Source organism: Adelges cooleyi, unplaced genomic scaffold, assembly GCF_023614345.1.
Source record: "Adelges cooleyi isolate 19-005CV unplaced genomic scaffold, UGA_ACOO_1.1 ACOO_flye_CR_arks_rails_tigmint_CR_PRNA_108, whole genome shotgun sequence".
In the NCBI taxonomy this organism is placed as follows: Eukaryota; Metazoa; Arthropoda; class Insecta; order Hemiptera; family Adelgidae; genus Adelges; species Adelges cooleyi.
This window is the reverse complement of record NW_026095761.1, coordinates 1768886-1791955: the sequence shown is the minus strand read 5'-3', so window position 1 is coordinate 1791955 and position 23070 is coordinate 1768886. Positions and strand designations below refer to the sequence as shown.

Below are 23070 nucleotides of genomic sequence, written 5' to 3'. Positions count from 1 at the left end.
GAGAGCCAAAACCTTTAACAATTCCGGTTCCAAACCCCGTTTCTTTTAGAAACAGTTCTAGCCCCTGGATTGGGGCTGCGCCTTGAGGGACTCCAGCTGGGATGAGAATTATTTAAGGTATGACTAAGCCAACGAAATGGAAGTATAAAAAAGTGTCCGTCTTCTAAAAATAATTTAAACAACGAATAGCAATATGTTGGGAAGGTGTATTTTAAATAAAAAAGGAAGCCTTGGTGCCACAATTTATCACACTTTGCTTCTCTTTCAAATTAGTATTTCTGAAAATAATGTTTTGAGCAATAAAGTGGTTATACCCTTGGATATACTACTGGATAGTTCTAGTTTTACATGATCTTTCATCAACAAAATTATTTGAAATAGTCTACGATATCTTTTTTAATGCTCGCTTATTGAAAGATATGTCATATGAAATAAAATTTTTAACAAACACTGTCTTCTATACATAATACGAATAATACCTATATTTTTTTATTTCCATTCGGTTTGCAACTAGGAAACATTATAAGCAAATTCCTACCCTACTTAACTGTAAAATACATTTTTATAGATAGTAAAATGAGAATTTTGGCTGGAACATTAACAGGAATCAAAAAATCAAAGCATAATTAAATTCATATTGTATAATATGTATAGAAATATTATATTATGTTACCAATTTAGTATTATAACCAAGGACATTTTTTATAATGTTGAGCGTAAATACACTTAATAGCAAGTTTAATCTTAAAAAATGTATTACATAAGAAAGATGTTAAAAATTAATATTTTACAGTTAATTCATAAGACATTTTTTATAATATAAATATTATGTTGTATTACAGTAAAAAGATAATAATTATGACTCTTAAAAAGTAATATAAATATGAAAGGTACTAATAAAATACCTAGTCGACAATTACAATATGTATTATTTTGTGGTAAAAATATTATTTTTAAAATTAAGTGAGGATAAACTACAGATCAGCATTCTTTAGTTTAAAAATATAAAATTGTAACATAAAAAAATATTAATTATACTAATTACTCACATCTGACCTCTTTTACAATATGGTGCAGCCTAAAAAAAATATCATATCAATATGGTTTCCATCATACATCTATTACCAATGGACTGCGCTTACCTACACCTACTCGTTAATCGTATTCACAACATAAACTATTCCCCACAGAAGTAGAAATTATGGGTTTTAATTTCTCTTCTGTGAGTTTTTACATGTATTTTACCACAGTCGACACATTTAAAAAATATTGTATATATTATCCAATTATCACTAAAATCATGGAATACTTATCACAATTTCTTCTGAAACGCAGTCCATTTGATAACAGGTTTATTGTTTCAACGTTTTTAGCTAAATCCCTAACTAAATTTAATGAAAATGCTCAGACATTTTATGTAGTTCAATATAAAATGTTAATCATTCTAAAACTTTATAACTATAATGGTTTATGAAACTTTTAATATGTTTTAAAAATAAAATGATTTTATTTGATAAAAGTACAATAAATTAAAAAAAAAATAATTTTATTATACTCACTACAGTTTGAACAACCTGAAATTTAAACAAATATTTTTTTAATAACTAATGGCAGTCATAAAACAAAGAGATTTGTTTTTCATCGAAATAATTCCTCGACATGCTTTTAGGAAGACGTCATAACCCTAAATTTCTATAACATAATACCCGACTAAATAATTTTTCATGTCTGACTTAGTTCAATGTTTACCTTATAAAAACCAATACCGAAAAATGAATAAAGAACTCATATATGGTATTTTGAATTTTAGAAAAGTGAATCTCGCCAGCATTAAACTAGTTAAGGAAAACTTGGGATAATTTTCCGTTTAGAACCGTCAAAATCGGTTTAGTTATTTTAGCAGAAAATTTCATTGAATACAAATAAAATATTTTTCAGCATTTGGGTGCGTAAAGAAACACAAAGTGATTTCCTTACATAGTACTTTTGTAAAATAACTAAAATTGTTTATTTTTGTTCGAGAATATAAAGATAAATAGACCTTCTTATCATTCGTTTGGCCTGCTAGGACATAAAAACTTATTCTTACCTAACCTGACCCAACTTATAGAATAAGTTACATAAATGGTCTTCCAACTACAGTTTTCTTTACAAAAACTTCTTCTTTTATCTAATAGTCTTATGGTCGATTAAAAATATCATTACCATCACTAAACATGCAATATTGTACATAATCGGATGTTATTTTTATAGATAAAATTATGAGGTCGTTTCAAATTATAAGTAAAATAAATAACTATCACATATTGATATACATAATATGTAGTATTGTTAAGTTTTTTAATTAAAAATATGAGCTCTTACCTGATTTTTTACCATCATTTGAAGCTAAAATTATATACGTATGTAGTATTACCATAAAGATACATGTATATTTGTATAGAATAATTATATTATATCAATGTTATTTAATTATTAATGGATTGAAATAGAAAAAATATCACAACCCATATTACCGAATCTTCTACATGTTAAATGGATAACCTCGTTTATATTATATTTATAACAATTATACATTTTATTTTATGCACACATTTATAATAATACTATAAATAAATACTAATAATTTTAGTATTTTCCTTACATAGCAATTATATTAGGGGAATGGAAAGTGTAATTTTTTTTACTAATAAAGACTAAAACGATAAGTCACCTTCTGAAGTGTCTACCAAAAAGATTTCTACAATTTTATTGTTGTTATATAATTTAGCATGGGGGGGGGGTTTAAAAACCAATTTTTTATTTTTGTTTTCACGGTAGAAGTATTGAGGCGCCTAGATTACAAGGGATATAAGTGACATTTTATTAATTTAAAGAATGTCACTTATACCCCTTGTTTTCTAGGAACCTCAATTAATATTTTACCTTTTTTTTAATAGTTTTTTTACAACAAATCTAGCTAATTTTCTTATTGCTAAATCAAAAATCGGCCTTTTAGAAAATATTGTAAGTTTCACATAAGAAAAAGAAAAATTGAAAACCGTACGAAAGATGAACCAGAAAATGACTTTTACGACAGTAATTTTTCATTAAACTTCTACCAAAACTCGGAGAAGAATAACTTTAAAAGTATTAAAACTAGAAAAGCTTAATATTTTTTCACCTTAAAATTAGTTGGCATATTAAAAATGGCTACTAGATCAATTTTTGTCAAATATTGCCTATCCTTTACCCCTTAATAAAAAAACGCTTTCTGTTCCCCTTAAATTAATAATTTAACTGAATATTTAGAACACAGCTAAGTTGTAATTTACATTTGTACATACCACTATCGTCCGAAGCAGCTAAATAGTTAAACAAGTTAATTTGATAAATACAAAAAAAAAAATGTAAAACGGAAAAAAGGTTAAAATATATAAACTATAATATTTTTGTAATTTTGTACATACATTTTAGAGAGCGATTTGCATCTAATGATTGCAGTGGTCATAAAAAAAAAAAAAACAAATAACTTAACTTAATATAATAATGTATTACACATACTATACATACAAATATGATGTGGGTTTTAAAACCATATTTTCAGAAGATATAGAAAACTTTTTTTAAAAATAAATTTATTCTTGGAATTATTAGACAGAAATGGTTGTGCGGCAAAGTAATACGCACAGAGACAAGTATTTGCTCGTTACCCCTCTCCTGCTTGCCTAAACTTTTATATTTTAATACCAGCTGAAAAATATTGTTCTAAAGCTTCTTATCGACTAGTAGAAATGTTCAGAAAACATTTATTATTTGTTCATAAAAAAAATTATAAAATTTAGGATAAATATAACGAATTATTGAAGAAAAAAACATAATGTAAGAAACATAAATTAATAGCAGCTTCAGGAATCTCGTACGAATTATATATATATAATGGAAATTTACATTTTTAATAATCGAAAAATCAATATGAAATGATATACTTACAAAAATAATAGATATAAATACAAAAAATCCGTATAATACTAAAGAATATACATACCAGGCCCATATTTATTAATGGTCCATGCCTGGCGGAGTAGATCATTTCCTGCTGCAAATGTCATTTATACAAAATTAAGATAAAAATACTCATCTTATTTATTAACTAAAAAAAAGAGGTAAATACTTAATTTTACACCTACTTGCTTAAATGTATATATGTTTTATTTTTTGACCAGACAATAATTTTCAGTTTGTTTATTTGGCCAAAATACGTTTAAATATTTTAAAATTTATTATTTTAATATAAGTATATTATAATTTAAAATCGAGCAGTATAACTGATGTCTTAAACTACCGCCCAATATCAGGTCTACCATTTTCGGGAAAACTAATTGTTAATTGAGTGGACTGTACTGCATCAACTTTGCCTGGGTATAGTGCGATTGATTTCACTACTTTTGTCTACTAAGCTATCGAATCCAAGCTGGAAGTAGATGTGGTGTATACGGACTTTTCAAAGGCATTCAATACTAATCAAGTTCAGTTAAAAATATTGACGAATGACAAAAATGTATTGCACTAGGCAAACCAGATATGGATTTTAAAACCATATTGTAAGAAGATATAGAATAAATTTGTAGATAACTTTTTTTTTTTAAATTATTTTATTCTTTGATTATAAGACCATAAATAAATTCAATTTATTATCTTTTTTTAGAGTTTTGTTGGCTAGGCTAGAATATTTATTGTTTATTTAATAATGTAAGAACATAAGTTAATATTTGCTTGAGGGATCCAATACGATTTATATTATAATTATGGAAATTTACATTGCAGCGTTTTTATTATTTGAAAAGTCTATATGAAATTTAATACTAACAAGATGCATACCGATCTCATCTGGTTTAGCGGCCCATGCCTGGCTGGGTTGGTAAGCTTGCTTTGTAGGGTCATTTTCTCCTGCGTACAGTAAATGTTATTTATAAAAAATTAAGTGTAATAAACAAATAAATAGGTTAACAATACCTCATAAAACTTAATTTAAACATTAGAATTGCCACATTGTTAGTTTTAACGTAATGTATTAATACAAATTTATCTGAGGGTAGATAATGAAAACACTTCTCCTTCAGGCACCAAATCAAAGATAATATTAAATTAGTTATTAATACATTAATTGAACAATAAATAAACTTGATTTTACACCTACACGCAGTTGTTTTTATTTATTATTTAAATGTTATAATATAAAAATAAATTAGTGACCCGACCCCGTAAAGGTTATTTTTTAAAATAAATAACAAATACATTTTAAATTAATATAATTTATATGTTGAAACAATATTATACTTCTTATAAACTAAAAAAAAACATATTAGGGATGGGGTTAAATTTTTTGAAAATATATTTGATTGGTCCCAACTAATAATTATAATATTATAAAAAAAAATAATTAAAAAAGTCTAATATCTTCTAAGTTTTTGACTGGTCCATAGTTAACCAATCTCCCGGTATATGAATAAACTGTCATTTACAAACATATAGGAAAGTTGATTGCTATTTTGTAGAGGTTAAAATAAAATGTATTAATAACTCTTACCTGGAACTATTTCCGAAGGTTTTCCGTTTATGGCTAAAATAAAGAAAAAACATAAAATTAATTTTATCATACACACCATTGGAATTGTAAGAGTATAGTATGATAATAATTAAATAAGCAATAAATTAAACAATATGAATGTATTTAAATTAAAAGAATATGTTGTGATAATCAAAAATATATAGTACCTATAGTTGCTGCCAAAATAAAAAATGACACTACAGTCAGTCTGATAAACGTTTTTGAAAACATTATGTTACAGATGTATGAACGGTGAATGAATAAGAAACATCATATTTTGTGTTATATATATATATATATGTTGAAATCCTCCATTAAACATTTTTCTTTATTTAAAACAAACAACATGACGTGCTTTATTTGTTTTAAACCAATCTTTAGTCGAAACAACACTTGTTGTTTGTGTATCATAATTATTAGCTACGCAATATTTAGACTAAATTCATATTTTTTGAAGAGGTTCGTAGTTTGGTAAACAGCGCAATTGCATACTATTAAAAATACAAAATTATTGTAAATAACTAATACACATATAATAACAACTTAAAATAATATAATTATAATATAGACGTTTTGAAGAGATAAATGTGTTTATTTAGACTGTAGGTACAATATTGTCAAATACTAGTGGCGTCATGAGCCGTGGTTCGAACTTGGTCGCTGGCCGTTAATTTTATAAATCAATTTTAAAACTACTTTAACGAGAAACGCTTTATTTTTAAATACAAGTAATAAAGAATTAATTGAAATCCCAAAAAAATGCAATACTTGGGCCATTCACCCAATCATGTATTTAACTAATTAAGTATAGAAGCATAAACATCATTTACTATCCGTGGCACCTTTTCTTTTCTTCTTTCTTTCCAATTGTCATTACAATTGTTCTTGGCACAATACATAAATCTACCTGATATATAAATATGAGCTAAAACGCCAAATATGAACAAACGTTTGGACCGACGGTTTTTTTAAAATTATATTGCATGTATGTTACCAATAAAGAAATGTTCTCAAGTTTGTTTGGTTTTTCTTCGATTATTTTGGTCATGGTCGTAAAAAGTGTTTTGAGTTTTTGTCTTGACACCTCTTTTTATCTTTTTAATAGTATCTTCGGCCATTAAAAAAAAAATGATTAAAAATCAGTTCCTTATACCTAAGCTTTTTTAAAATAATATTTTTTTTCGCTCAATAGAAAGTCTTTAAATTGAGTTAATAATCTAAAAAGTTGTTTTTTCGTTTGGCCCAAAATTTGAGAATTATTCTAATATTTTTTTTTCAAAATTTAACTGTTATTTTTTTATGCATTTGTATTATTTTTTTTTTTTGCTGACCATTTTTATGGAGATCCAAATTTGAAATTTCCACATTTTATGTTAAACGCTCTCAGGTTTTTGAAAAAAATTCTCAAGTTTTAGGCAAAATAAAAAGTCACATTTTACATTACAAATTAAATTTCAATGATTTTCTATAACGCAAAAAGTTTATTTTTTTCAGAAAGCTGAAATTATTTTACATAAACAACTTTATTTTAATCATTATTTTTGATGGTCGAAGATATTAGAAACGAGACGATAAAAAATAGGTGTAAAGACTAAAACAAAAACAAACTTGAGAACATTTCTTTAATCGTAACATACATGCAGTGTAATATTTAAAAATTATCGTCGGGGGTAGGTCTAAACGTTTGTTCATATTTGGCGTTTTGACCCATGTATAATATTTTCTAAATTTTATTAGATACACTTTACATTATAGATAATTTATTTTTATATGATTACTGTTTTTACAACTACCTACTAAGTACAATATTTTATGTATAGTATTTGAATATTGGTCCTACTCTTTATTACTAAATTATTCAATTATACTTCTTTTAAATTGTTAATTCATAGTATTTTGATTTCATGTCTGCAAATTAAGTTTAATTACAGTAAAAGTTTAATTTATCAAAATAAAAAACGATTTCAGTAAAATTATATCTAGCATACATTATATAATAGTACATAATATCATTATGTTCTGTTTTGCAGACGTTTTGTGCGGTTGTTGTTCTTATTTGTACACATGCTTTGACTACCGAAGTATATTATTAGAATATAAATTGTTTACTTTAGGTGTATACTACTGTTTGTTTTATTGTAATGTTCATATGGTTTTCAAGTTATTACAATATTTTTGGTCTGTAAAAAAAAAATCTGTTAGAATAAATATAAAAAAAACTTCTATATACGATCTGCACTCTACTTTAAGGAAAATTTTAAAAACTAATAATGAAAAAGATTCCATTCTTTTTAGGTAAAAAGGTTAATTTCTTTTGGTTTTTTTACTGTATTATTCATAAAGAGTATCCCACACAAGTTTGGAACTAAATTAATTTTTTCCATTATTTAATTATTACAATATTATTATAATTTCAAATTTGAAAAATATCAGTGTAGTTAAGAAAATATTGTTTCATTTGATCCGATTAATTAATTGATTGTGACAAGTGATAATAATCTAAACTCGTGTTTTAGATGATGGTTTAATTTCTGTTATCGTTGATGATTATGGAATAGTAATAATCGCATTAAATTTAATTAATTGTAGTTTTTAATTAATTGTGGTTTTTTTAATAAACATCGGTCTTTTTTTACATTAAAAAAGCTTGTACTAAAATTAATAGATGTTACAAATACACCATTTGAGTATATCGACATTTTTAATGACCTACAAAATATATAATACTAATTAATAATAATACTCTGCGTGTTTCTAAAATTATACAAATTATTTGGTGTGTATACGTGTTTTAAAATGTTTAGTTTTGCGACCAATCATTTTTTATTAGGTCTGCTGCTTTTTCTCCAACCATTACAGTCGGAGCGTAAAGATGTGCTCTCGGAACGTGTGGTAATATGGAAGAGTCTACTACTCTTAGTCCTTTGATTCCAATGACTTGTAATTTGTTGTTTACAACGTCACCCATCCTGCATGTACCACATTGATGATGTACACTAGTTGTCATGTACTTCGCGAAACATGCCCAGTAACCATCTGATTTGAACTGGAGCTTATCGCATTCTGATATGGTAACAGGGTCTGCTGTCGCACCTAAATCTTCAAAAGCTTTAGTTTCTTCTACTAACTTTACTATGTACTTAAGACTATAAACAGATGTATCCAAATCAGATTTGTTTTGATAGTATCCATAATGTATAATTGGCCAGTGACCAGGATTTTTGTCTTTTAACGTGACTTCTCCACGTGCGTCTGGCAACAATAGCATGGGTACTATATTAAATGTGTCACCAGTCGGTGAAAAAGATAGAATTATCAGTTCAACTTCCTTGCCAGCCGGTGTTTTTATATAACCTAAACCTTCTACTCCCCCTGGTAAAGTTAAAGGACCTTCGCCAAAATTAAACCAATCGTCGAATACCAATCGATCTGACAAAGCTTGCTCGTTGATTGCTACTCCTGTTCTGTTGATTTTAAAATTTAAACCTAAATAATAGTTTTGTATTATAATAAACTGATATAATTTTATTTAAAAATAATGTGTTTTTTTACCGATTGTTGCATAATGGTCTTCTAAGTTTTTGCCAACTGGTAGGTCTTGGATCACAGGTATTCCATGTTTTTCTAGATGTTCTTTTGGTCCAATTCCGGACAGCATGAGCAACTGAGGTGAATTGATTGGTCCAGCTGATAATATAACTTCCTTTTTAGCCCATACTTTCCTGGTTTTTCCTTTTTTAACAAACTCTACACCAATAGCTTCTTTTGTTTGGGGATCAATCAGTATTTTGGTCACTCTGCAAAATATTGCAACATGAAGGTTCTGGCGGTTATTCACTGGACGAATGTATGCTTTAGCCGAACTCATCTGCATAAAAAACATATTATTTATCTCAAGTACTAAATATTTAGTCAAAACTCAATATTGAGCTAATATATTATTTTAATATTATAGGATAGCTAAAGTTGTGGTGGTTCCCATGTATTATTTTTTTGTATAGCTTATAAGGCTCATTTAGAGATATCCTCGCCTACTCCAAGGAGGAGGTTTCGTAACAATTCGCTTTCCGGGACGAATTACTTGCTATAAGAAAATTAAAAAAAGTCGGCTTTGTATTTTTTATTATTAGGACTCCTGTTTTTAAAAGTTCAATATACAAAATTGTTCACAACATTTTAGTTTAAAGCTCAAACTGAAGTGTACCTATATTATTTATTAGTACAACAATAAGTATTCTTTCAAGGATAATTCATTTTTTTATCAGATACATAGTAATCTGAATTCTTAAAAAATGTTCCATCCTAAATAAAGCTACACAGAATCTGTTTTGAAGCATTTAAAGCATAAACACTTATTCTCAAATTAGCACAATATAATATTTCTGAGAGCTGTACATTGACAGGTTTTTGATAAACTGAATGTTTTCTAATATATAATAAACGAAACCTTACTTTTTATATACTTTTAAACAGTTTCAACTTAGTTTATAATTATAACTTTTAAAATCTGCCAGCTTATGATAATAGGTGGTTTTAATCTTAAACTATCTACTCTATAAAACCGATTTGAGTGACCGAGTTATTTTGACATAAAAATGTATATGTGTAGAGGGTGTGAGGCTTTTATAAATTAAACTAATCAAATTGTATTTACTCTGTATCCATTTATTGTTGTAGCTTGTACACGTGATATTCCATTTTCTGGTTCAACCGTGTAGTCTATATTTTCCCGCAATCCCAATTCGCCTCCCGCTTCTATAAACTTGTCAACGAGTGGCGTTTGATATTTTATTCTTTCGACATGTAAATTCCCTTTGTTTGAATGAAATTCTGAATTCTGATACTCTGGTATCGAGTTGTTTTCAGCTTTCAAGAAATAGGGCAATACATCCTTGTAAGACCAACCAGTAATTCCAAGTTCTGCATAGCTGTCGTAGTCTTCTTTGCTCCCTCTTGTATACATCATAAAATTTATGATTGATGAGCCGCCTAAACCTTTTCCTTTTGGTAACGAACAACGCTGGTTTTCTCTACCTAAACATCCATTGTCGGTGGGTTCGGCACTGTATCCCCAATTGTAGTCTGTTGATTGTAAGTATGGGGCGGCACCTGGAATATCCGTGAACACAGATTCGTCTTGTCCAGCTTCCAATATTAACACTGACGAGTCGTTATTTTCCGATAAACGATTTGCAATGACACTTCCTCCCGGACCTGCTCCTATAACAATAAAATCATACTCACGCAGTATGGGTGTATTGCCTTGATATGTGTTTTCTTTAAAAGGTATTCCTTGTTGAAGGTACTGTCCGTAGAGTGATTGAAAAATGTCTTTTAGATCCGATTCAACAAAAATCGGTTCAGCGACATATGTGGTTGATAATAATATAACAATTATAATATTGGTGTGCATGGTGAAATAAATTGTTCAAGTCAATGCTCTGGGCCAAGAACAACTGTTGTCTGTGTTCTTAGCTCAAGGAATATCAATTATATTCTAGGTCATTCCCTCTTCCACTTATAACGGGTATATTCAGTACTTAGTGAATGTAATATGTAATCCCTACTTAGTATAATTATTTACAGTTAAGTGTATGATTCAATTAGGTCGATAAATAATATCTATTCGCTTCTAGACAATCCGCGCCCAGGCCTCAATAGCTGTTGTAGGTGATTGACGACCAATTACAGAACGTATAGCGATCCTCGAAGGGGTCCAACGATGATTGAAACTCAAATACATAACAATGCTGAATTAAATCTTATTTTGTAGTTATAACAATTATTATACATTTAAAGAAAAAGAGCATAAAATGATAATAACTGTATCGTCCGATGTACAATTTAGTACACATATTGTATATTTTATAATATATGAATAAACACATTACCTTAGTGAGTTGTGACTATCGTTAATGAGTTTACCAATTATTTTATAATTTCCTCGTGCTAATGTGTCAACTGCAGTTTTTAAGCATTTATATTCTGTACTTACATGTCTCGCCGTTTGTAAATATTTTGATTTATATTTTCCTCAAAATGCACCCCTAAATAAAATAAATATTATAATATAAAACTATATCCTATATAAACTGCATGTATAAATTTGAATACCCTGCGGTTAAGATTTGAGATTTTTAACAAAACACTTGCTTCTTCGCATTGATATCGTCTCAGTTGATACTGACCATTTGATAATTCATTTGAACGATTTGATATTGTAATGTTTTAAAAAAAAGTCTGCTGTCTTATTAATATTAAATAATTAACGGAATGGAAAACGTTAAAATCTTAATAGAGCAATATAAATTCTATAACTTAGGCGGCGGTTCTCCGATTGTATAAAGAATAAGTTTAAATCAGACTTGTTATGTGTTATGGTTTTCTATCTGGAGTTAAGTCAACTAATTAACTCTGTCTAAAAAAGGCAGCAATTAATATAATTTAAAATTACAGTAAGAATTATTGCTTGGGTAAATAAACGAAACTAATTACTAAATAATGATTATTATCTTATATTAAAAAAAATCAACATTAAAAATTTGAAGCACATATTTATTTTTGGTTACATACAAAATAGTATTTGATATCTGATATCTAAGTTTTTGTTTTTTTATGTATTCTAACTATACCTTATATATTTTGTACCACACTTTATACTATACCTTACTTTATATTTTTTCTTTATACATTTTAATGTTTTTAGTGATGGCCTGTTTTAATTAGTTAATTTGTTAAATTATATAATGCTTTATGTATACTCTATGCTCATTTAGGCTATGCTTAACCTAACCGCAAAAGTTTACAATCACAATTATGTGGTTTATGTCATTAATAAATATAATAAATAAGGCGGCAGATGACTACCCTGGGGTACACTAGAGGATACATTTATGCTTGGCCAAATTAAGTTTCCTATTTTAACTTGTTGAACAGATAAATACGATTTAAACCATGAAATTCATGATTGGGCCAAATGAATAAATGTAAGACAATCTATACTTTAATCATCTTTATTTAGCAAAGAAATATAGTTTTATGAAAACCGAACATTCGAAAATGGTCTTTAAATGCATTTTGTCTTATTGAAACTTGAAAACAATAAACTATTTAGTTACACAAACAGTTTCTAACACTAATTGTATGCGCTGCGCAAAAAACAAAAATCATAGTACCTACATTTTTTTTGGCCGGCTACAAGGGAACAACATTTTTTTAAATATAATATCACCCCCTAGTTTCTTGGCTTTTCTATCTTACACATTTCAGACTCAACTACAATATTTAATCTATATTAACCTAATCTTATATATCTATTCTAAATTAATTTATGAAACCCGTAATAGGGGTTGAAGTGGTAAAATTAAAAGAGGTTAAATAGGAGTACAGGTGATTTTTTTTTTATCATACATAATTTGTAAGTGAACAATGTATTGTTTTCGTCTTACGTCGACGAAAACAATTTTGTTTACGTAAGTTTTTATATTCTTTAGATAAGATAAACTAGTTGACGATTAATATTAAAATGGCTTTTTTTCAACAGCCATCGGATATTTTGTTAGATTTTTATAAGATATGCTTTATCCGCTTTAAAAAAAATGCTCAACAATAACACTTATGCCGGGTGTACGTTATATGAGTGTTTATGCTCTTTATAAAACCTAATACCTTAATAGTCTTGCAGGTGATATGGCCAATATGAGTATTTTGAGTGTTTAAGGGATTTAATTTTCTCGAGTGGTTTATTTGTTGAAAAAATAAATGAAACTAACAAGAAATTGTTGTTTGTGGATTAGGTAAAAAAATTATAGTAGTACCTTTATAAATTATTATCAATTTTAAAACTGACTTAGTTAAACCTGGCTTACATGGTTCAATCTTTAACAATGAACCGTATAAGTATCAAAATCAATGATAAGCAAAATAATTTCTCATCTAGAGTAAACCATGATAAATCAGCTTTTATCAACCCTCTAAAAAGTGTAAATAATTATAAAAATCAAATTATTTTCTGTTTTCTAACATGCCAAATTGTTTATCATTTAAATTTTGAGTCCAGGACTTCTTCAAATTTTTTCCACTAAGTGATTTTTTATGCAATTTATAAAAATCAATGATTTTTATATTTTTATGGAATAAAACGGACTCCCTGTTTGCGAATAATATATAACGATAACCGCTCACCAACTCCTCAGATGCATTTTGTCTGATGCTCTGCAAGGATCACCACCACGAGCTTTTACATTTTATTCTTACTATTCAAATATTCGTTTAAGTTTAACTGTGTAATAAAGTAATAGTTTAGTGAACGCACTACGCTGTGACCTAGTGTTTGTTGATGCTACACTGCAGACATAAACCTAAATGTAAAGATTATTTATCGGTAGACTAATACTAGTACATACGCTACGCGGAAGTATACAGGAATACCTTTTATCTAATTTCTATTTTTTGTTATCTCTAATATTATTGAGCGTGACATATTTTCGTAACGGTCGGATTTTGCGAGCCGACCCTTAGCCATAAGACATAATATCCTTGTCAACATAGGACATTTGTATCATATTTCATAGCTATCGGATATAGTTACTATCAAGATAAAGAATGGTATTACCAGCATAAGGTAAAGTACCTTGAATTACCACTAGTGTCTGCGATAAATTTAATTTTGAAATCGTTTTTGAGCTATCTATAGTTATTTTTATTTTTATTTAAAATTGTTTTTATAGTGATGATTGGTTTTATCGTAATAATTGTTAGACTTATACTGTCTAGACCAAATTTATAAAGATTACATTAGTATATTTTTAAGTACTATGATTTTTGTTAGTGTTGTATCACTAACAACACTGTTAAAAATGTATATATTTTTGTATTCTGTTGAATTTTAATCCTAAAAACCCTATATTCAGTGCAATTTATAGCTCTCAAAGTGGGTTAGGTGATTGTTTAATATAGGACAATAAACTAATAGCGTTTTTTGAGAAGTCTAACCGATTCCGATAAAGAATATCTAAAAGTTGAAAAACAAATGCTATAAGTACAATTTTTTTTTATTAGGAAAGTTTCTCAAATTTATTTATGGGCCCACTAACATTCATATTTAAAAAAAATATATGAATAAATAAATTACAACGAACTGCCAATAATAATAAAGAACATTTAAAATGAGTATTTTGAATGTCGAATGGACACATGAGAATTAAAAAATTGAAGCATAATAAAATAAACTTTTTACTATTATTTTATATTGTGTATACGGTATAACTATATTATACTATGTAACTAATTAAATATTAAAATAAAATAAATTTTATATAACATTAAACGTAAATACAATTTAATTCAAACATAATCGTTTATATATTTTTCAAAAGAAAAATGTTTAAATTTAAATTAAAACAATTATTTCATAGTTCACTACAACTATACTCAAACATATATCAATAGTTGATGAATGATGAACACATCTTTCATCAATATATTTTAATAACATAAAATATATTTAAAACACTAAAATGGTAATTATAACTTTTAACAAGCAATATCAATATGTATGACATGAACACAATAGTAATAATAGTAATAAAATATATTGCAATAGAATGAGAATGTTATTTTAAAATCTTGAGTGAAGATAAATAAAGGTTCAGCGTTCTGTATCTTGAAAATATTAAAATGTAACACATAAAACAAAATATGTGATATTGTAATTGGTTTTTTAAACCACAAAAAAAAAATTAAATACATAAGAACTATCCTGAGTACTTACATAATATCTTATTCAAAGGTATGACCTAAAAATAAAATATCGTTTTATTATGGTATTGATGATTTTACCTACCCTATCTACCCTTTATTTTCTTAACGTACACCTTAAAATATTTGTAATTATAATATGTGCACAGATAACTTCAGTGATAAAGCTCAGACAATATGTATTATGTTTTATATAAATCTACCATTAAGTTAATCATTAATCATTTTCAACAGTTTATACAAGGGAGCTTGATCCTTTAATCATAATGAAACTTTGAATAATTTGTATTTAATAAAAATCTAATAAAAAATAATATTTTAGTGTGCGCATTTCGCTCCGATCTAGTGTTTATTGATGCCAGTTGCATGGATATGTCTTAATATACAAATATAAGACCCGGTACTTTTGGCACCTTACTGATTTATTATCTGTAATCCCTTATTGGTTTATCTTTTGTCTTAATAAGCGTGATACATTTTTGTAACGGTCGGATTTTGCGGACCAGCCCCCAGCCATAAGACATATCCATGTCAAAATTTCAAAATGCTTTATATATTACCACAGTTCCAGCAATCTGAAATAAAAAATGTTTTGTTTCAATAACTAATAAGTTCATAACACAAACATCTTTATCGTACAAGTTTGACTTAGATTTTAGTTTACCTGGTTCAGCCAATAAATATAATAATTAAAATATTTTTTTTTGAAAATTATGATTCATTCTAAGGTTTCAGAAATGTGTTCATTGTCTTCGTTTAAAAAAAATACTAACGTTTTTGACATAAATTATGATAAAGATTTCACTTTTTGGCAAGAATAATTATTTCACTAAAAAAATGTATTGTAACAGTACATCTTTTATAACCATACACAAGCTAAATTGATAATAAGGTAACAATATAAATGAGAAAAATGAATTTTTACCCATACAAAGTTCAGTTAAGTCAGTATTCATTAAACATATTAACACAACTAAACTATTATAAGACATTGGACTTTAAATAAAAGTATATGGTTGTTTCAAGTAATAAGTAAAATAAATAACTACCACACAGATAATATATTAATGTGAAGTTTACGAATTAAACTAATTAGCTCTTACTTGTACTATTTTTATCGTTTTCACCTAAAATATAAAAAAATACGAATTAAAAAAAAATTAACAGTTAATAAACTAAGATGTCTAAAGGTAATGCTATTTTGTTAAGATAAGTATATTATAAATAAAAGTAACATAATAGTATAAAATAATTGTTATTACCTCTACATTTACTGCAAACTGAAAAAAAATGTACATGTTATAACTCAAGTTTAATGTTTACCTTATCAAAACCAATACCAAAAAAACCAGTATAGTTGGGTCGGGGCAAAGTGGGGACGGGGAGGTTACAGATTTACAGGAATTTTTAAATCTGAAAGTGATAAAATCACTTTCGAAAAAACGCTTCGATGCAAATCGGTAGTTAGTATTTTTCAAGCCAGTACAGTCCAAACCAAGCACAGTATAAACCAGTAAAGTTAGAAAGTTTTTAATTGAGGTTCTGTATTTACAAATAAGCATCAAAGCGTTTATTTGAAAGTGATTTTATTCAATTTCATCACTTTTATTTTTAATAATTCCTGTAGACCTGTGACCTCTCCGTTTCCTCATTGCTTTGATTCCATTATGCCTATACTCTACTGTACCAGTCCTCTCGGATAAAATATCCCCACTATGCCCCGACCCCACTGTCCTGGTTTTTTTTTGTTGCAAAAACGTAGTGGAACAAATAACACATATACAATGTCTTGTTAAATTTTGTTGGAATGGTCGACGGTTCATGTTTCAATTGTTTGTATTCCATAGTTTAAATTATAATCGCTTATTCTCAAAAAATTAATATTTATGTATTAGGGTGAAGGGAGGTATTTTCGTGGCATAAGCAATTTCGTGATATAGTTTGTTTGATAGTATCGCGTAATTCCCTATTAAAAAATTGTCTTGAAAATCACACTAATTGTTAAAATAACTGTTATTTTAACACGAAATTGCTGATGCCGCGTAAATACCTTCCTTCACCATATATACTTCCATTAGAGCAATCTCACATAAACTATTTATACTTCATAGATTATATTATTTCAAAGCTATATTATACTTCTATTTTACTAGATGGACAATGTACAAAATAAAATGCAACTAAAAAAACCTTTTTATAGATACTTAAAATGTAAAGGGTGGGGTAGTGAAACGGGGTTTCCCATTTAAATACATGAGAAAATCGCCGTTTTACTGCCCCATCCTGTATATTAATTTCTTGTTGTTTTCTAAAGAAAAATTGAGTTTCTTACATTTAAATTAAAATTAAATCGTATACTGGTATTGTGATGGAGATTTGATTAACACCTTAGGGTATATTTAGATAAGAATGGTTGAGCTATTTGAGAAAAAATGGACTGAGTAAAATTAGTATATTTTTCAGCAGTTGCGCATCAAAAGAAACAACTTAGAAAAAACTTCTTAGTAAGAAAAAATTTAATAATTTTTATTAATATCAAATTATTATACCTTTATCTTTATTCGTATCATTCGCTGGAAAATAAAAAAAAATGATAATAATCAAAGAATTAAATATTGTGTATATATATATATATGTTTTTTAAAATTTATTTATCAATTATCATCTAAAATTTTAAAGCTGTATAGTGAACAAACTAAATCAGATAAAGTTCTGATACTCTTTTTTGCAATTCTACATCCCGAGGTGATTCTAATAAGACCATAAACAACAAAATCCGTTCATCGGTTTCGGAAACAATTTTTTTAACGACAAAAAACTTAAATCATTTATTTAAAATTTTTGAAATTCATATTTTGTTCGCATTTTTAAAATGGCTCGTAGATTAATTTGATCAAATATTGCCTATCCTTTGCCCCTTAATAAATAGCTCTTTCCGTTCTCCTTTTTTACATTTCGCATCAACTCATAAATATTATTACCAGATGATTTAGTTTAAGTTTTTGGTCGGATTTTATAGTTACATTAAATCTACTCATTATGGCTGTACATTTCACAGTACCTAAAAATGATTATTAATAAATAACTATTATAATTATTTTTGTAAATAATGACATCAAAACGTGCAACGACAAGCCATGAATCAACTAAAAAGGTGTTCCTTAGATATCTTTAGGTTATCTAAGGTTTTACATGGACACTATCGAGAATTAAGGAATTATTCGCTGTTGTTATAGTTATTATATTATTTGTATTTTTATTACTATAGCATTAATTTGTATATTTCATTGCATGCTATTGCCCTCACCATAGACATAAAATATCAGGTAAACACAATCTTTTTTCCACGATTCATGGGTTAATAACTGAAGAAAAATATAGTTAAACTTTTAGGTTTAAAAACATCTGAAAACATATATACTACTACTTTAAAGTTATAACTAAATTATAATGCCTAATCCATAACAGCTAAATAATTTAAATATGTATGTACATACCGTCATCATCCGAAGAATCTACAACAGAAACAAGTTAAATTGATTAATTAAAAAAAAAATGTGTAAATCCAAAAAAATAAATACATAAAATATTTTTTTAATAATATTATATAATTTTGTATAATATGTACAAGTATACATACCTGTTAAGCTTTTATCTGCACACAATGAATAACGGTTGATGATCATAAAATAGAAAAATATTAAGTTTAACTCAAAATATAAATATTTATTAGGTATTAAAAAATATTCTAAGAAGAAAAATAATAATTTCTATACAAATAATTTATATAACTAATTGTTTTTTAAAATTATTATTTTTTTTTTTTATAGGAATTTAATTCAAATATAAATATTTGTGTTACTATATACCTATGATAATCTAACGAATTATTGAAACAAAAATAATAATCCTAATGTGTGGTACATAAATTAATATCAGATCGTAGGACCCCGTATGAATGTACACATTATGTAAATTTATATTGCAGCGTTTTAAATATTTTTAATATCCATATAAAATGGTACAATTAAATAAATAATAGGTATTTATACAAATAAATCGTAAAAGAATATAAAAGTATACATACCAGGCGGATATGGTTTAACCTCCCATACCTTGTGAAATAGGGAAACATCTTTTGGAGAATCATTTCCTCCTGCGTACAGTGAATGTTATTTATACAAATTTAAACAAAATAAATAAATAAAATAGGTACCTCATAAAACTTAATTTCAATATTAGAATTACGGCATTGTTAATGTTAAATTAATTAATTATGACAAATTGACAGTGACATGGATACGCGCGTACAAAAGAAACAATAATGTTCATATTTTTTAAGAGTAGTAAAGCAATATTTGTACAATATATTTACAATAAATTCAAAGTGATAAATGTTTGTGGATAAGTCTTGTGTGGCGAAGTAGTACGCACAGAGAAAAAGAGTTGTTCACTACCTCTCTTCTGCTGCCCTAAACTTTGTTTTTAAATAACTGCTTAAAACATTTTTTTCCAAAGCTTGGTATCGACAATCGACCTGTAGACATGTTCAGAAAAAAACTACTGTATTAAATAGAAATTAAATCAAATATATTTACCTATTTTGAATTATTTGTAAAGTCTACGATAATTTAAAGAATTATTGAAATAAGAATAGAGATAAAAATCATAATGTAAGGTACTTAAATTAATAGCAGTTCGTTGAGTCTCGTACAAATTGTATGCATTATGGAAATTTGTATTGCAGCGTTTTAAACATTCAAAAAATCCATTTGAAATTATATATTTACATATCACAATCAAATCGTAAAAGACTATTAAAGTATACATACCGGGCGTATGTGGTTCAACCTCCCATACCTTGTGAAATAGAGAGTCATCTTGACTTTTTTTTTCAATTTTATTGCCTTCTGCATACAGTAAATAATTATTTTTATAAAAATTTAAGTGAAATAAATAAATAAAATAGGTACCTCATAAAACTAAATTCAAACATTAGAATTACCACATTGTTAATTTTAACGTAATGAATTAATACAAATTTATTTGAAGGTAGATTATGAAAACACTTCTCCTTCAGGCACCAAATCAAAGACAATATTTAATTAGTTATTAATAAATTAATTGAACAATAAATAAACTTAATTTTACACCTACTCGCAGTTGTTTTTATTTATTATTTTAATGTTATAATATAAAAACAAATTAGTGACCCGACCCCGTAAAGGTTATTTTTTTAAAATAAATACCAAATACATTTTTAAATTAAAATAATTTATATGTTGAAACAATATTATCTACTTCTTATAAACTAAAAAAAAAACATATTAGGGATGGGGTTAAATTTTTTGAAAATATATTTAATTGGTCATAACTAATAACTATAATATTATAAAAAAAAAAATTATTAAAAATGCTCCTTCAGGCCCCAATCCAAAGACAAATAATAAATTAGTTATTAACACATTAATTTAACAATAAATAACTAATCCCCTAAAAAAAATAAAAAAACGAATTTTACACTTACTCGCAGTTTCTTTTAATTTATTTGCTTTTTTAAAAAAGTTTTATTGGCTAGGCTAAAATTTTCATTATTTACTTAGAATTATTAGTTAAAATAACCATATAAGTGACATGTACTCGCTCGTACAACACAACAATAACATTCATATTTTTTAAGAATAGTAAGTAAAGCAATATTTGTACAACAGGTTTACAATAAATTTAAAGTAAAAAATGTTTTCAGCTTGTAATTTGAACGTATGTATTCCGTTCTTAAAAAATCATTTAATATAAAGAACACAGGAGCTATTAGTCATAATAATATGACCGTTTAACAAGATAACACACCATAGCAAGCCACATAAATATTTTTTTAAATATCTAAAGTACAATATTATTGTTTTATATCTATTGAATATAATATGAATTACCTGCAATTATTTCTTGAGCGAGTAGTGTGATTATTACTATTAGAGAGAAGAATATACTTTTGAGTTGCATATTGGAAAAGTACAAATATTAATAATTTGAAACTGAATTATGCTATAAAAAAATTCAATTTTAAATTAAGAACTTGCATTATTGCAATGGCTAAGCACTAAAAAAGATGATTATTTTATATGATCCAATATGTGATGTATATATATATACACATATATTTGTTTAAATCAACAACGTTTAACGTTTTAAAAACAGTTTCTATTTACTTTAAAAAAATCGTAATTAATTTTGTTTTTTCGTTGTTTGGTCTTTGAAATTTTTCTTTTGTTATTTATTACTTTAGGTATAATTTTCAAAATATTTTTATAGATTTGTTTTAGTTTATACATTTTTGCCCTAAATAATGATGTTTTCACAAGTGCATGTATTTTAAACACTCGCTGTCTACGAGTATGTTAGTATATAGAAACCTAACCGTAATTTCTAAAAATATGATAGTTTTCTATGTGCACTACATTCTACTGCGCATTTACTTATTGCTAAAAAAAAAGAATCGTGTGAGATACCCAGGGGACAGCGTGTATATAGGAGTGCCTAGTTTTTTAAACTGCACATTTTTTCGGTTTTTCTCCTTTCCTAACAATACATACATAGATTTGGATCTGTGCCTATACATAATACAATAATCTACAAAAACTGTTGAGTCAATAGTGTACTTCATTTTTTCAGTAAATAACTGTTACTTCTAGCATTTTCATAAATATTCCCATAGCTGTGGTTTGGTAATCTATTTGGTTGTTTTGTATCATCAGCCGCTTTTTTGGATTAGTAAGCGGTTCATTGTAAAAAATTCTTACCATATGTGATAGAACGTATTTATTGCTGTTTATCTTTGGTCCAGTACCAACAGTGATTGCGATTTTATTTAATTGCTACTCTATATCATATCTAAAAGTTTGAACCTTTATAAAATATTTCATAGAATTTTAGATTTTTTATAATGTGTAAATACAGTAGAATCTCGGTAATCCAGTACATCCAGTAATCCGGCCCTATTATTTATACACAACTCTTCAAAAAATTTTTGAACTTGTATGGTATTGCTTTACAAACAAAAATATGTTCAAGCTATACGTTGTTCGAGACACCCACCAAAATTGAATCATAGCACCAAATTTTAATTTTTTGTTCAAAATCACCACCAATAACAATTATTATATAATTTACAATAGTCTAAACTTAAGCGACCATTTAAATATCTAATATTAATTTGCCATTTCTTGAATCATATTTGAATATTTTGTTAGGCTATATTAGCTTAGTATTTCAATTAGTTTCCTTAAATTCATTACATTTATTTTCCATCCAACTAGTAACGTTACTAGTTATATTGTTTCCAAACTTTTTTAGTGTATATTCCACTGTTTCTACAGTGAAACAATATTCTACTAATAATCGAATGTAGGACTTTATTTAAGCAAGGAAATGTATTTAATATTCCGTTTTTAAGGATATAAAATGTAGTAATTAGAATTTTTGTTACAAACATAAAAAAAATTATCAGTTCTATTAGTAATATGCTAATAGCATACACTTTAGGTATGTAGCTAAAAGGGCTTGAGTGTGATGTGACAACCACACATTTTATTCTGACCACTAGTTTATCCACTCATCAACTTATACATGTATGATATAACTATAGTTTGGTATATAGTTGCTTTTTTTTTATAGCATGATTAAGATTTACCTTTACATAATATATGTTTTACTCTACATAG

At 26.8% G+C, this 23070-nt stretch overlaps 2 protein-coding genes across 4 annotated transcripts; both read right to left on the bottom strand.

Moving 5' to 3' along the window:
• Window positions 1-680: 680 nt before the first annotated feature.
• LOC126839636 (uncharacterized) lies at window positions 681-5893 on the bottom strand. Of its 3 annotated transcripts, none has more exons than XM_050575050.1 (9): window positions 5758-5882; window positions 5570-5602; window positions 4861-4929; window positions 4028-4075; window positions 3450-3470; window positions 3327-3344; window positions 2365-2388; window positions 1560-1574; window positions 699-1078 (listed from the first exon to the last, which is right to left on the bottom strand). In XM_050575050.1, exons 1-9 carry the CDS (start codon window positions 5819-5821, stop codon window positions 1062-1064), a joined length of 309 nt encoding a protein of 102 aa, XP_050431007.1. In that variant the 5' UTR covers window positions 5822-5882; the 3' UTR covers window positions 699-1061. The 3 variants fall into 3 exon arrangements, with proteins under 3 accessions (XP_050431016.1, XP_050431007.1, XP_050431002.1); XM_050575045.1 differs by having other exon boundaries at window positions 711-1078; window positions 4028-4078; window positions 5758-5874; XM_050575059.1 differs by lacking the exon at window positions 4861-4929 and having other exon boundaries at window positions 681-1078; window positions 4028-4078; window positions 5758-5893.
• Window positions 5894-7195: 1302 nt separating this feature from the next.
• Window positions 7196-11090, bottom strand: LOC126839631 (glucose dehydrogenase [FAD, quinone]-like). Its single transcript, XM_050575032.1, has 3 exons — window positions 10245-11090; window positions 9143-9458; window positions 7196-9076 (listed from the first exon to the last, which is right to left on the bottom strand). The coding sequence occupies exons 1-3, from the start codon at window positions 11001-11003 to the stop codon at window positions 8391-8393; spliced, it is 1761 nt and encodes a 586-aa protein (XP_050430989.1). The 5' UTR covers window positions 11004-11090; the 3' UTR covers window positions 7196-8390.
• Window positions 11091-23070: the final 11980 nt, after the last annotated feature.

Coding starts and splice junctions, on each gene's coding strand:
- LOC126839636 (XM_050575045.1), bottom strand. CDS start 5,821: ATGTTTTCAAAAACGTTTATCAGACTGACTGTAGTGTCATTTTTTATT. Junction 4,079..4,860: donor CGCTAAACCAGATGAGATCG/GTATGCATCTTG, acceptor TGACATTTGCAG/CAGGAAATGATCTACTCCGC. Junction 3,471..4,027: donor CATTAATAAATATGGGCCTG/GTATGTATATTC, acceptor TGCAATCATTAG/ATGCAAATCGCTCTCTAAAA.
- LOC126839631 (XM_050575032.1), bottom strand. CDS start 11,003: ATGCACACCAATATTATAATTGTTATATTATTATCAACCACATATGTC. Junction 9,459..10,244: donor CAACAATAAATGGATACAGA/GTAAATACAATT, acceptor TTTTTTATGCAG/ATGAGTTCGGCTAAAGCATA. Junction 9,077..9,142: donor AGACCATTATGCAACAATCG/GTAAAAAAACAC, acceptor ACTATTATTTAG/GTTTAAATTTTAAAATCAAC.